At 51.7% G+C, this 13,711-nt stretch overlaps 1 protein-coding gene across 3 annotated transcripts in view; it reads right to left on the reverse strand.

The window, feature by feature from the left end:
* Positions 1-324: 324 nt before the first annotated feature.
* MAP2K3 (mitogen-activated protein kinase kinase 3) overlaps positions 325-13,711 on the reverse strand; it is a 29,309-nt gene continuing 15,922 nt past the window's right edge. For all 3 annotated transcript variants that reach the window (XM_079320674.1, XM_079320673.1, XM_079320675.1), the window contains 12 exons: positions 12,945-12,977; positions 12,499-12,568; positions 10,706-10,754; positions 8,166-8,279; positions 7,582-7,701; positions 7,318-7,434; positions 7,117-7,168; positions 6,212-6,339; positions 5,590-5,667; positions 3,710-3,849; positions 2,993-3,038; positions 325-2,571 (listed from right to left, as the gene is read on the reverse strand). In XM_079320674.1, the coding sequence (XP_079176800.1) occupies positions 2,488-2,571; positions 2,993-3,038; positions 3,710-3,849; positions 5,590-5,667; positions 6,212-6,339; positions 7,117-7,168; positions 7,318-7,434; positions 7,582-7,701; positions 8,166-8,279; positions 10,706-10,754; positions 12,499-12,568; positions 12,945-12,977 (1,031 nt within the window). In that variant the 3' untranslated portion in view covers positions 325-2,487. The remainder of the gene's footprint in view (positions 2,572-2,992; positions 3,039-3,709; positions 3,850-5,589; positions 5,668-6,211; positions 6,340-7,116; positions 7,169-7,317; positions 7,435-7,581; positions 7,702-8,165; positions 8,280-10,705; positions 10,755-12,498; positions 12,569-12,944; positions 12,978-13,711) is intronic.

Consider the following 13,711-nt stretch of genomic DNA (forward strand, 5'->3'; position numbering starts at 1 on the left):
AGCCAAAATCCTCACCCACCTTAAGCCAAGCTGGTTCTCCCCAGGGAACTGCCACTGCAGAGGGAACAAGGGAGGTGAAAAGGGACATGGGATTTAGACAGGTAAGACCTGTGTAGAATGGAGCAGAGAGGGCAGAGGGAGGTGGGGTGTGTTTCCTCCTCAGCAAAGCCTCAGCTCATCCATAGGGACCCAAGCCCAGCCCAGAGCCATCTCCCCTGTGTTTGAAAGGGCAGATGCTCCCTTATCCCAAAATACAGAAATCAGGACTTTCTCCAGGAGAAATGCAGAAAAAATATTAAAAGCATGCAAAAAAAAAAAAAAAAAAAAAATGAACACCATTCCCCAAAGCACCAAAAAAAGGGTGAGATAAAGAAGGGGGAAAGGGTTTAAACAAAGAGAGAAGGGAGAAAACCCCAAAGCTCAACTGAAAACAAAAATAACAAAAAGTAACAAACTAAAAAAAAAAATACAATTGTACATCTCGGCAGCAAAGCTGTCAAAACAAGCAGGTACAGGTGAGTGTCGGGTGATTTGCAGAGCAGGATGAGGAGGGAGAACATCAATCACTTCCTTATTTTCCATCCAGAGGTGGGCTGGGGGGTCAGGGTTGAACTGAAGCTGAACAGGGTTTGTGCAGCTCCACTGGGGCTGGTTCCCCAGGGTTTGTTGACTCAGGGAGAGATGGCACAGGGAAAAGTGTGGCTGTGTGATGCATCAAGGACTGAAAACCACTTGTCCCAAAGCAGCTTTTCCAGGAGCAGCTCGTGGGGATAAATGGTGTGGAGCACCCCAGTTCCCAGGCAGGGGGGTCTCAGCATTGCATCAAACCCTGGACTGCAGGAAGGTGGGGGGGGATAATGAATTTAAGGGGACATCATTCTTCATTAAGGGGGACCCTGAATACTGGAAATTCACCCTGAAATCCAGACCTCCAGGGCATGAATTTCAGGAATAACATTTTAAAAAGATTCAGTTAAAAAATAGATGCATTTCTTTAAAAAAGAAAAAAAAAAAAAGAAAAAAAAAAAAAAGAGATCTTAAGCCAGAGTGTTTTCTAATGACCCCTTCCCCACCTGCCCAAGTTTAGCCAGAAAAATGTTATTATGCCAGATCTGCTGGCCACGTAGACATCCACACATTCATCACTGATTTAAAAATATATAATATATATAGAGCACACATACACACAAATATATATTAGAAAAGAAAAAAAAATCCTTCAGAAAAAATGAATTATTAAAAAAAACCAAAAAAAACCCAAACAAAATCCACAGCCGGTGCATTTATCTGTGATCATGTACAGTAGAAGCCAGAAACCCCTCCTGCTCCCCTGGCTCCTCGGGCTGGGAGCTGGGGAAACACATCAGGTTTTCACAGTGGATTTGTCAGCAGAGAAGGAACTGCTCCTCCCTCCTCCCACACAGAAGGGCTTTAATTTCTAGCAAGTCAGATCAAACCTAGGAAACGTTACAAAGTCCATTATATATAGACATCAAATGTACAACTGCCAGCAGCCCCGGGCCAGTCACTGGGGTTGGGGACAGTTTGGGACACGAGTTCAGCCTCTGGAAGCAGCAGGTGTCACAGTGCAGGTCTGACACCAGCTCCAGGTTGGAAACAGAGGGAGCAGCGTCTTCTCAGAGAGCCAGGGAAGCTGGAGGCAGCCAGGCTGTGGAAGGCAATGCCCAGAGCAGGGATGTGTCCTCCCAGCCCAGGGCTGGAGGGAGGAGAGGCAGCACTGGGCATCTGCTGTCTCTCCATCCCCTTGTGCCCACAAGGAAAGGGATGGATGCTGGGTGAAGTCCCATGGGCACAGCGTGGGCTGCAGCTTGTGTCACAGTGGGCTCGTGGAAAATGCCTTTCTCCCTTTCCCCCCCATCAAGGGAGCAGCACTGATTGAGGGAGAGGGATGCCCGAGCTGGTGCTGCCTCAAAAGGTCCTTAAGGTGTAGAGCCAGGCAGTAAAACATCTCTGGTGTGAGCAGCAGCCCCACAAGCCCCTAAAGCTGTGTGGGCTCCTGGGGGCAGAGAGCCAGGCACAGAGGGAAGGTGAGTGAGACCAGACTCCAGGGAAGGGGCTTTGGGCAGGCAGGAGAGCAGTGGGAGAAGCACAGCAGTACTGGTTCTGTCTGTCTTCCCCTGGCAGCAAGGAAACACAACCCCTGTGCTGTGCAGGGGTACTGGGGAGCTGGTGGCCTCTGGCACCCTCTGCCTGCTCAGGCACTGCTCCTCTCCAGGGACCTCCTGAGCCTTCAGAGTCATTGGCTTGGCTGAGAAGGTGTTGGCTTCAAAAGGCTCCTCCTGGAGGATTTTTTTTCTCAGGGCAAAGAGTAGAGAGATTTCGAGGCCTGGATGGGGCCAGAGATGCCCCCAGGCCGGGGAGGTGCAATTTGTGATGATTTGTGATTTGTGCAAACCACGGTGAACTCGAGTCCTCGCTCGCTGTCCTGCGGGGAGCTGGGATGGAGGGGCTGCAGGGAGCTGGGAGTTAGGAGTCTTCCCCAAGGATCTCTGTCACAAAGGAGGCCATGTCAGTCTCTTTGGTGTCGTGCAAGGTAAAGAAAGGATGTTCCTGGCAAGGAGATCAAAGAAAGCGTCAGCTGACACCAAAGATAAACACAGACCCCGGGAGATGTCACACAGCTGGAGGTGGATTCCAACCTCCTCCCCAGACTCCCATGGACACCATTCTTCAGCTAAAATATGAACTTTGGCATTCCCAGGTTCAGCCCCAGTGGGGCACCCCACCTAGCTGTACTAGCATCCTTTAAGCCCTAAACTCTCCAAAAGCAGACAGGACAGAGGGAGAGAACACCTGGAAACCCTGGCCTTAACACCCATGAAATCAACACACCCTTCCACCTCTGACACACTACACCCATCCCACTCTGTGCCTGAAAAATCACCCATGTGCAATCCCATCTCCCTGCTGGACCACTGACTTGAGTTTCAAAACTGGGAATAAAGCCCAGCAGAAACAGCTCTGCACTTACCATAAGTTCTAAATAGTTCATTCGCTCAGCTGGGTTCTTCCTTAAGCTGGAAGGAAAAAAAAAAATGGGAGAGAAAGGCTGTAGGATCTTTTTGTTTTGCTGTACCTGGTCTGTTACAGGGGATCTCCCCTTCCCACCCAACTTGAAATGCTTCCCCTGGGCTGCACCCATCCCTCTCCCCCCTTGGCTGAGCAGGTTTGAACCACCAGCAAAGCAGCCAGGCAGGTAACTGGGGAAAGACAACTCAGTGTTTTGTCACAAAAGGGAAAAGCCAAGCAGCTCTGCAGTATGCCCCACACAGACCAGAACAACTGGGAAGGAGAGGTTATGGTTTCCCAGCACCTGCAGGGTGAGCTTGCCTTCACCTGGCAGCTCCAGGCAGACCCAGGGAGCAGGGGACACCCTGGGGGGAGCACCTTCCCACAAAACCACAAAGCAGCTTTCACCCAGAGGCTGCCAGGGCTTGGTTCTGGTTTCACTGCCACTTTGCCAGAAAGCACCAACATTTCAGCAGCAGTGACAGGAAAAGGGGAAGAGAAACCTCTGCACCTTCCAACCAGCCTGGGTGAGTCAGGCTGAGAGCAAAACCAGTTTGGGCAGCACTTCCTGCCATGCTGAGCACCAGGTACAGCAAGGAGGGGAGAAATGGGCTCCCAAAGGACACCAAACCAGCCCTTATGGAACAGGGCTCCTCCTCAGTGCCTGCTGGAGCCTCACCACTGTGCTGTGAAGTCCACAAAGTCCTTGGAGAAGCGTTCAGGAGGCAGCTGGGGCGAGGGCTCCTCCACCACCTGCTTGAGCTGCTGGAAGGGCGTCCCCCAGGACTCGTACGGGAAGCGCAGGATGGCCAGTTCAATCTGGGGGTGCAGGCAGGACAAGGTGAGACACACACCAAGCACACCCCACCATCTCAGCCAGCTCACATTCAAAGGGAAACCCTCCTTCCTTACAAACCATTTTCAATTTGGGTCACACCACTTTTTTTTTTTTTTTTTTTTTTTTTTTTTAATACAAAGACCCAGAGGCCAAAAATACTTCCTTTTGAGGGTGGTTCAGCATATTAATGCATTTACAGGAAGTCACAAAAGATATGTAAAATGGGATTATTTAAAAAGATAATAATAACAGCACAGTTTCTGCACTGGCTTCCAAAGTGCTCTGCTGGCCCTAAGGCAGCCTCTGGGCCTTGGGCAGGCATTGCATGAGCTAAACATACAAAAAATCCACAAACCCACAAAAAATTAAGTGCTAGAACATCATTTTGCCAAAAACCACCTCAATTACTGGGTTCTTCCTACAAGTCACCTCTGCTCCATCCCTCATTTAAGCAGAAAAAAGTCTGTCACAGCTCCTGGGCAGTCTCCTCATTCCAAGGATCAGTTCCTGACTCAAAATGGGCAACAGAACCTTGAGACCTGCCTGGTAGGGAGTGATGGGATGGGAGGAATAACAAACCTGAAAGGGCAGAGACTGAGACAGAGCCCAGTGTCCCTCCCTGCCTCTGGCTCAGCTCAGTTCCTGCTGCTGCAAAGCTGAATGAAACCACCAGCCCAGGAAGGCCTGGAATTGCCCTGCAACTCAATGGCCACAAACTGTCTGGTCTGAAATCAATCCACCCCCTTCAAAAAGAAAATAAAACAAAAAACCCCAGGAAGCCAGCCCAGGAAGAAGACACAAGAGGGAACCAAACATTCTGGGGCTCCATTCAGCTGCAGGCTGGCCAGCTTTCAGCAAGGTCCTCTCTCCCTTCCAGCTCTGGAAAGGTTTGGATATTCCATTCCTCAGAGCCTCCCATCCCACAGCTTCCTGCAGCTCAGAGCTGATGACATTTCCAGGCAGCCAGACCAGCCCTGCACTGGCATGGGGACACCAGGGACAGGGGCTTGGGTTTGGCACTGTGGATGAGGGGGAAGAGGGAATGTTTGCCAGCATGCACAAACACTGGGATGCAGCCCCCAAAACAAAAGCCACAACTAGGAGGGCACAGGAAAAAACTCCTGAAAATAATCTACCCTGAGAGAGTCTGCTGGAAAGCAGGAGCTGTTTCTCAGGCAGAGCCCCTGGAGCCAACAGCTGGGATTTCCTTTGTCTGCTGGCGCCAGAGGATCTCAGCTCCTTTCTGCAAGATGTTTCTTGCAGGAGGCAGATAAACCATCCCAAGCAGCTGCAATTTTGGAACTGAAAGCATTTCCCCTTCCTGTTGGCTGCTCTGAGCTACCCCACAGGCAGGATTTGCTGCAAACCACACACAGCAGCTCTCACTGCAGCAGGACTGGAATCCCCTGCAAGGCTCTGTGGACATGGGGGGTGAAACAGGAAAGCTGCAGCAAACCCTGCCCCTCTGACCACCCCTCAGCAGCAGGCAGGAACTGCAGAGCCATTAAAAAACAGCCTCTTGGATACTCAGTGGATACTCATTGTCACTCTGATATTGACTGCCAGGAGCCTTGAATTCCTTGATGATTATCCACAAGCTCAAATGGAGTCCTGCTTGATGGGCACCCACCCACTCTGCTCACAGCAGGGGTACAGCCCCCCTGCCCAAACCCCACCCCAACCCCAGGGCTGCAGACACAGATCCCAGCCCTTGGTGTTACCATTGTGATCCCAAGGCTCCAGACATCTGACTTCACGTTGTAGCCCTTCTGGTTCAGCTCTGGGTTTATTCTTTCTGGCTGTAACAGCAAAATGGGAGATGTTACCACTCCTGCTTTCTTTCCCAGCGCAAACCCCACAGAGCAAATCTCTGGCTCCAAAAGCCAGGCTGGATGGATTTCCCTGCCTCTGAGGTTAAATCCAACTCTGATGAAGGCCACATCTTGCTCCACACAACTCACATCAGATCTCCCTCTTTGCAGCAGAGAGATTGCAGGAGCACACGCTTCCCACATGGATGCCACAGACAGCAAAGAGAAATTCATCCTGACTTGAGGATGAAACTAAACAATCTTGCCAAGAAAAGCCTCAGTACTTTCTATCCAACAAAGAGCAATGCCACAATCAGCACCAGCCAGTTTTGTATCCTTCTGCAAATGGAAGGGGCAGAGGGAGAGTCACTGTGGGATTAACACAGGGCTGGGCTTAAAGGGAGGCTCTGCTGAGTCAGGGAGACCAGAGCACTCTTGAGTGGCTTTCATCTCAGGGTGGAGGTGGAAGAAACTGATTTCTAAGCAGCAGCCTCTTAGAGCCAGGGCTGAGGCTGCACAGGGTTGCACTTACAGCCATGTAGGGTTTGCAGCCAGCATCCATGGTCTTGGCCACAGAGTCCACCAAGTAACCACTGATCCCAAAGTCACACATCTTCACGTGTCCCTCCTTGTTGATCAGCACGTTGGAAGGTTTCACATCTAAGGAAATGCAAGAGGGCAAATTGGGCATTTGCAGGGGTATGGAAGATTCTGAGACAAAACAGGCAATTCCCTGCAGGCCTGGGAGGGACCAGGCAAGCCCCAACACAGGGAGAAGGAGACAAAACCCCACCAGTCTTATTGCAATAAAGGTCATTCACAGGTAAACTAAGAGAACAAGTCCCCTCTCCAACCAGGCAGGTCAAAAGGCTGAAATAAAATGCTGAGTTTATCCCCAGCTCCTTAGGAGAGATTTATGTGCCCAGCATAGCCCTAAAAGCACAGCTCTACCAAATCTTCACTACAGTTTGTCTCATGCACATCCTGATCTGTCCACAACTACACAAGGGACTCTACCAGGATGGAGAGCAAGACCTGGGTGTTAAAATTCCCATCTGTGATTTTGTAAGGTCTCCTTCAGCCCTCACTTTGCTGAAACTACCCAGCCAGGAGTATTTGGGGTTTTTATCTCCAAGAGCTGCCTTCAAGGCACTTCTGTACTCCAAGAGGGACAGAAATGCTCATAAAATACAGGTAGTGAGGAATTCTGTTATTACATTCAACCCTTTATCTGGAAAGGAGGAAGAGAACAACATCCTGCAAGAAGGGAAGCATCTCAGGAACAAGCATCTAGACCTGTTCACCACAGTCCTAAGCATCAGAAAATTCCACTTTGGGCATCCCAGAGGAACACAGCACACCTGGAAATGAGCCTCCCCTAGATTATTTCAAGGTTGGATCTCCAGCCACACTCCACTGACCCCATCCAGCATTTACCTCTATGGATTACAGAGAGTTTACTGTGCAGGTGCTCCAGAGCTCGTACAATCTGGGAATAAACAGAGTGAAAAGCACCCATCAGTCACACAGCAGCAGCAGCAGCCTCCTCTCACTGCAAACACACCACAGGCCCCAGCAGAGCCCTCCAGCAGGCTCAGGGCATGCACAAACCCATCCAAGAACCCAAGAGACACTCACAGACACAGCCATTTTCCCCAAAATGTCTTCAGGGATGGTTTTCTTCTTCTCCAGTACTTTCTTGTAGAATTTATCTAGGGAGGTGTCCATGAGTTCCATGCAGATCCACACGTCACCCTGCAGATGGAGAAGAAAGCAGCTGAGAGGGAATTCCCTGGAAATCCAAGGGAGGTAAAGAGCTGGGCAGAGGTGTTTGGGGACAGTCTGGTGCCTCCAGTGCCACCCCACAGCCCCAGGTGCCCCAGGTGCCCAGCAGGGCAGTACCTCACGGAACAGGGCTCCGTAGAAGGTGACTGTGTAGAAGCAATCCACTGTCCTCATGGAGATGTCCAGGTCCATCAACAGCCTCTTCTGCTCCTGAGTGTTCACAGTGGCTCGAATCCTCTGAGACAAGTGAGGAAGAACAAGGGTTTGATGTAGGTGGGTTAACACCACCATCCCCCAGGCTGACTCAGGACCTGCAGCTCTGAAGTCAGAGTGTTTTATCCTCATTTTGCAGCCAGCAGCACCCAGGAGGACACGCCCCAATTGACAGAACCTTAATGAGCAAACCTTGGCACGCTCTGCAGAGGATGCAGGGCCAGGCCACAGCCTGGACAGGCACTCTGACACCCCAGCCTTGCACTGCAGGCACCAATCCTGGATTTCCAAGCCTGTTATCAATCCCACCATGCCCAGCCAGTACCAGCACCGACCCTTCCCTGGCCAAACCCCACCAGGAACACCACGGGCTGCCAAACCCAGTTAAGCCCAGCCTCGTTTTGCCACAACCAGTGGAACTCAGCAGTTGCTGTGCTCCCTTGGGGCTGCCCCTGGTGCTCCCAGTCCCCCCAGGTGTCCCCCCTCACCTTCACAGCCATGATGGTGCCACTTTGGGCGTGCCGGACCTTCTCCACCACGCCATAGGCCCCACGGCCCAGCTCCGAAATGGTCACCAGGTCATCAGCTTCCACCTCAAAGTTCTGCAGGGAGAGAGGACAAAGTGACACCAGGGACAAGCACACTGATCATCAGCAACACTCACAGACTGCTCGTGCAGAGCATTTCAAACAATGGCAGCTACAGGACTCCAGAGACACCACACTTTGAGAGGATGGGGGTATTTTTGGCTCTGTTGAATCACAGCCCAAGCCCTCTCACCCCACACTCACCAGGGTTCATTTAATTCCCTCTATGCAGCTGGAGATCAGGACTTTCATCCTTTAAGCCCAGGAATGTTGCCACTAGAAAGGGCACCAAGGGTTGGTGCCTCTCTGCCTGCAGGGGATTACCCACACAAGGGTATTTCTGCAGTTGCTGAACTATCTGCAGGATTTTAACAGCTCCTGTGCCAACATGGGCAACATTCAGGAGCCTCCACCACAGCTCCAAACTCCTGTGTGCAGCCAGGGATCCCTCACCTCTCCCCACATCTTAAAAAACATCAGTCACAAATCCACCCGTGTGCACCTAATAACACCTAATACATTCTCTAACATCTATAACATGTGCAAAGCCTCTCTTAGACAGGATGCACACAGCAACTCCATTTCTAATTATCAGTGAGTTCAAAGAGATTTTACTCACTTTCAATATTTTCTCCCACCACCAAAAAGCTGCCAGCAAGGTGCAACCTGAGTTAACACCAAGAAAACAACTACCTAAGTTGCTTCAATCTGGGGAAAAAAAAAAACAACAGTGCTCAGCCCAGTGAGTGCCTGACACAGCAGGGAGCCAGCGAGCTCCTGCACAAGCCACAGCCAAGTTTCCCTAAAGACACATTCCCTGTAATTGCTGGCTCTGCTGGGCAGGGCACGAACCGAGTGAGACACGGGCTATTTTTGGACACTGCATTCATGGCTCCTAATAAGTCACAGGCCTCCTTTTAGCCAGGCTTTATCCAGCCTCCAGCTCTCCTCCGGTCTCAGGGAATGAAAATAATACCAGGATGCCAAAGTGCCCCAGTGGCCACAAAGGCAGGAGGGTGGGAAGGAGCACGGCACAGCTCCGGATACGGAGCCTGCGAGCTACGCCCTGAGCAGGGAGAGGAAACGCCTCTGGCGTGGAGGAGCCAGCCTGGGAGATGGGGCTGCCAGGCTCCTGGCCACCACTGGCCCCTCAGCACTGGCCACAGCACAGGCAGCAGCCACCAGGTCTGCTGGACCTTCCTGCCGTGGCTCTGCCGCTCCCAGCCAGATGTGGCTGCTGATTCCAGCCAGATGTGGCGGGCAGGGAGCGAGGCAGGGCTGTGCCTGAGCTCAGCTCTGAGCTCTGCTCTGCCCAGCACAGGAAGGTGCCGGCCCTTTCCTGAAATCCTCAGAGCAGGGCTGACCTGCCAGCGTGGGCAGCTGGCACAGGAGCAGTGCAGGCTCGCAGGGGCCTCCAGGAAGGATCTGGTGGTGCTTTTCAGACACGTGTTCTGCAGTTGTTCCAGCTTATTGTGTTTTTCCTTTCCTGGCATTTGCCCTGAGGCTTCCCCAGAAGCTGGCGGCTCCCAGCACGCTCCAGGAACCAGCACTGCCCTGCCCAGCAACAGGAGCTGATGGATGCACCCACGGAGCCAGTGCTTCCCCCCAGGACAATGGGATGCAGGGCATGGCCTGTGCACATCCCATGGACCCGAGGTCACCACCCACCTTCACTCCTTAAGTGGACTTCTGCCCAAGTCCTCTTCTCCATCATGTCACTCCAAAATACCCGTACCAGACCCTTCCTGCAAACACTGGGGCAGGCAAGGAAGTGACTCTAGAGAGTTTTCCCTAAACTGCAGCACTGTCCCCTTGCACACACAGTGCCCAGGCTGTCACACAGAACATCTCTCCCAGACTTCTTGCTACTCATAACACCAGCAGGATTGCTCCTGGATCCAGCCAAAACTTCCTCTCCTCAACCCTAATCCCTGCAATGAGGTCAAAGGACCCAGATCCCATCAGCCAAGCCACCTCCCAGCCTGGAAGGGTCTAGATATAGGGCTGATCCAATGCAGGGTATTTTTAGCTCGTTTGCAAACAGCTTCTGCAGCCCCAAGAGAGTTCATAACAAGAGAATGAAATAAAAGAGAGACAGTGGCTATTTCTAGCAGTGATTTTCATCAGGTCACTAGGAAAGACTTTGGAGAACCAGAGACAAGCTTTGTGTCCAGCTTCTCCTGAGCCTCAAGCAGCAACACAGACCTGTGGGTAGGCAGGATAAACAGACTTTGTTTGGGGCAGTCTCTGAGCTTGGTGAGGCCACCCTCACTTAGGACAATGGATTGGATCACCCTAGGATGTTTTAGATTGAAAGTTGCACCCCATGAGGCTGCACTCCTGATCTGAAAGCTGCAAGGCACAATCCACAGAGCTCTTCATGCCCAGAGAAAACCAAACTGGAAGCAAGCAAAAAAAAAAGAAACCCCACTGACACGTACTTTATCTCCAATGGTAATGAACGCCCTGGAGTCCAAGTTCCTCGGGGGCCTGCAAGAAAAAAGAGTCAGCAGAAAGCCCAGCTTCATTCACCCTCTAGAGCCAGGTTTCACATTCCTTTGAGCACTCTCAGCTCCTGCTTTCCCCCCATGTCTCATTGTAGGTTCCAACCAGCCCCCTCCAAACACCCACAAATGCTTTGAATCGTGCCAGTGACACCTCACCCCACACCCAGGAGGCACAGGGAGAACCCCGGGGAGTCAGCCAGGTGAGACATGCACCAAACCAGCAGGCTGTGAAACCATTCCTGCTCAGGAGAGGAGCCTGAGGAGCTGAGATGAGATGTTTCTGTGGCAGAGCAGCTCAGCTGTCATGTTTTGACAGGCAGGTGTTGTAACAGCACAGCCACGTCGCCCGAAACGAAACGCACGCGAGGGAACAACAGGTAATTCCTCCCCTGTGAGTCATTTGTGTACACTCTGCTGCCTGTTCCAGGCAGGCAGAGCAGGCAGCACTTTGGTGTCACCCTTTGCACAACACCAGGCAGGTGAAAGTTGTCCTTTATGGCTTTTTTCCTTATTGCTGCCCACTTCCCATTCTGGGCAGCACGGTACTTTCAGAGGCACCATGAGTGTTCTGCCTCTTGTGCCTGACTTCTGGGCTCTCCCCATCCCCTGGGAGTTTCTAAGAGCAGAGATTGCACAACTGGTTTAGTCTCAATTCCCATCAGAGCAGCCTCAGGCTTCAAGGAAGTACTTTGGGCTCTGAGCAAAAGCCTTGTACTGAGCAAATATTTGCACTGCAGCTTGAAAAGCAGGGAGAAAAGGAGCTGTGGACAGCTTGCACCAGCCTCTGGGCATGCAAAGCCCTGAAGACTCCAGCATGAGGCCTTCCACAGGGGAAATTCAAATTCTGGCAGGAGCAGAGACAAATGTGCCCATGGGGGAAGGAGGTGGTTGTCACATGCAGGGCAGGGATGTGCAGGCTGCACAGCATCACTGGGGGAGCTCCCCTGCCTCTCCTTTCTCCTGTTTTCAGCAATGTATTTCTCTTTTGGGGACTTCACTGCTATCCTGGAGCTGGGAGAGTTCTCTGGAACAGGTTTCTGGAGCAAACAAGGCTCAGCAGTGGCAATGCAGCCCAAAATGTTTTGGAAGAGCACCATGGAAGTGGAATTTTATCCATCTGCTCTTTGTCAAACCAAGCACTGCTACCCAGGGCTCTCCCCCATGGCATAACAAGCATCAGCAGCTCAAAGCAAACAGGGCAGGGAGAAATTCCAGTGCCCTGAGGTACTGCTGGGCACTGGTCCTGGTACCAAACAGCACAACAGTGCAAGATGTCTGTGTCCTGCTTTTAGCAGGGTAAGGAGCTGCAAACAACTCAAACTAAACCTGATACTCAGGTCATGTAAAACACTCCCCAACCTTTGTGCCCTTGGCTTCTGTCATGGTCCAGCTACCACCAACTCTTCCCCTGCACTAAAATTCTTCCCTCAGGCACATTCACTCTCTCTGCCACATCTTTGCCCTTTGGCATTGGCAGAAAGACTGAGGAAAGCTCCCCAGAGGATTCTGAGTCTCTGCCTTTAGGATATTTCCTATCAAACAGGCACCTCCCAGAGAGACACACGCTGTGCATGTGTCTGCAACACATGTGCAATTCCTTCTCATCACCCACAGCTTAAGAGAAAAGAATAACTATGCTGATTTTGGGAGGTCTTCACAGGCCATCCCTCTCAAGGAAGTGCCAAATCCAGCTCTGCACAATCTCTTCTGGCAGCAGAGATACTTACGTTGTGTTGGCAACAGGTGGTTTGATGGGGACACATGTTATCCTCAGATCCCTTTTCTTCTTCCCTTTCACTGAAAGAGAAGATGTACACATGAGCAAATGGATTTTTGGTTTTTTCCTTCAAGTATCCTCTTCCCAGCAGCCACCAGGCAGGGAATGCAGGGCTTGGACCCCTCACCATGGTCAGCAAAATGCCAAGAAGGTCACAGTGACCACTTGCCCAAAATTTCAGGCAAGAGCCAGAGCACAAGTGGGTTTCAATGACACTGTTGAACATTGCTACATAGAAATAGCCAAGGGTGCATTAACAGACCATTTTCCAAGTCTTGCAGCCAAGCACTATAACCCAGAAGGGCTCTTTACCCTTTATGGCCATTAACAGTCCCCTCTCTTTGGGATTTAAAACTCTTTTTGGAGTGAAAGCTGCAATTTCTGCTGGGTACTCACCTGGTTTGTGTGGCTCCAAGGATCCTTTGGAATCTGAAAGAGAAAAAACCAGCTCAGCCTTCATGCTCCAGCCAAAGCAGAGAGCAGCCCTGTGCCTCCCATGGCTCATGGAACCAGGAGAGGGAGGCAGCTGGGCTTTGGGAACACAGCCAAGCCTGGCCCCATCCCCGTTTCTCCAGCCACAAGAGGTCCCCACGCCATTAGTGATGTGCAGGGCTCCCAAAAAACGTTCCCTGTCCAAAGGCTCCTTGACCCCCAGGGCCCCAGCTCAGCCTGGCCTTCCTGGGAAGAGCCAGAGTTGGATCTGCCATGGAGGGCAAAGGAACAAGACATCCTGCAAATGCAAGGGGTTAGTCCCAGCAGGAAAGGGGACACCCCATCCACAACAAATGGAAAACAGGGAAAAAACAGACATGAGCTGACTGCCAGGCAGCAGTGAACCCCTGACAAGTCTGGGCTTGCACAGGCTGAGGCACCAGGAGTGAGTGGCAAGAGGATGCTCTTGTCCCCCTCCTCCCAACTCCAAACAGCCCTGAGATAACAACACCCACTGCTGCAGAGGGAAATGGGGCTCAGGCAGGACAGAAACCTGCACGTGAAAATTCCATCCCAGCTCCCTGGAAAATAAACTGACCCCAAGGGGCTGAAAGTGCAGCAGCTGAGAGCACCAAGGTCCTGATCCCTCCAGGAGAGACAAAGGAGCAGCTACACTTTGCAGCTCAGGGTGCTCTGGCTGCACAGAACTGGAAGATCCACTGGAAAGCAGG

Source organism: Erithacus rubecula (assembly GCF_903797595.1).
Source record: "Erithacus rubecula genome assembly, chromosome: 17".
Taxonomy (NCBI): Eukaryota; Metazoa; Chordata; class Aves; order Passeriformes; family Muscicapidae; genus Erithacus; species Erithacus rubecula.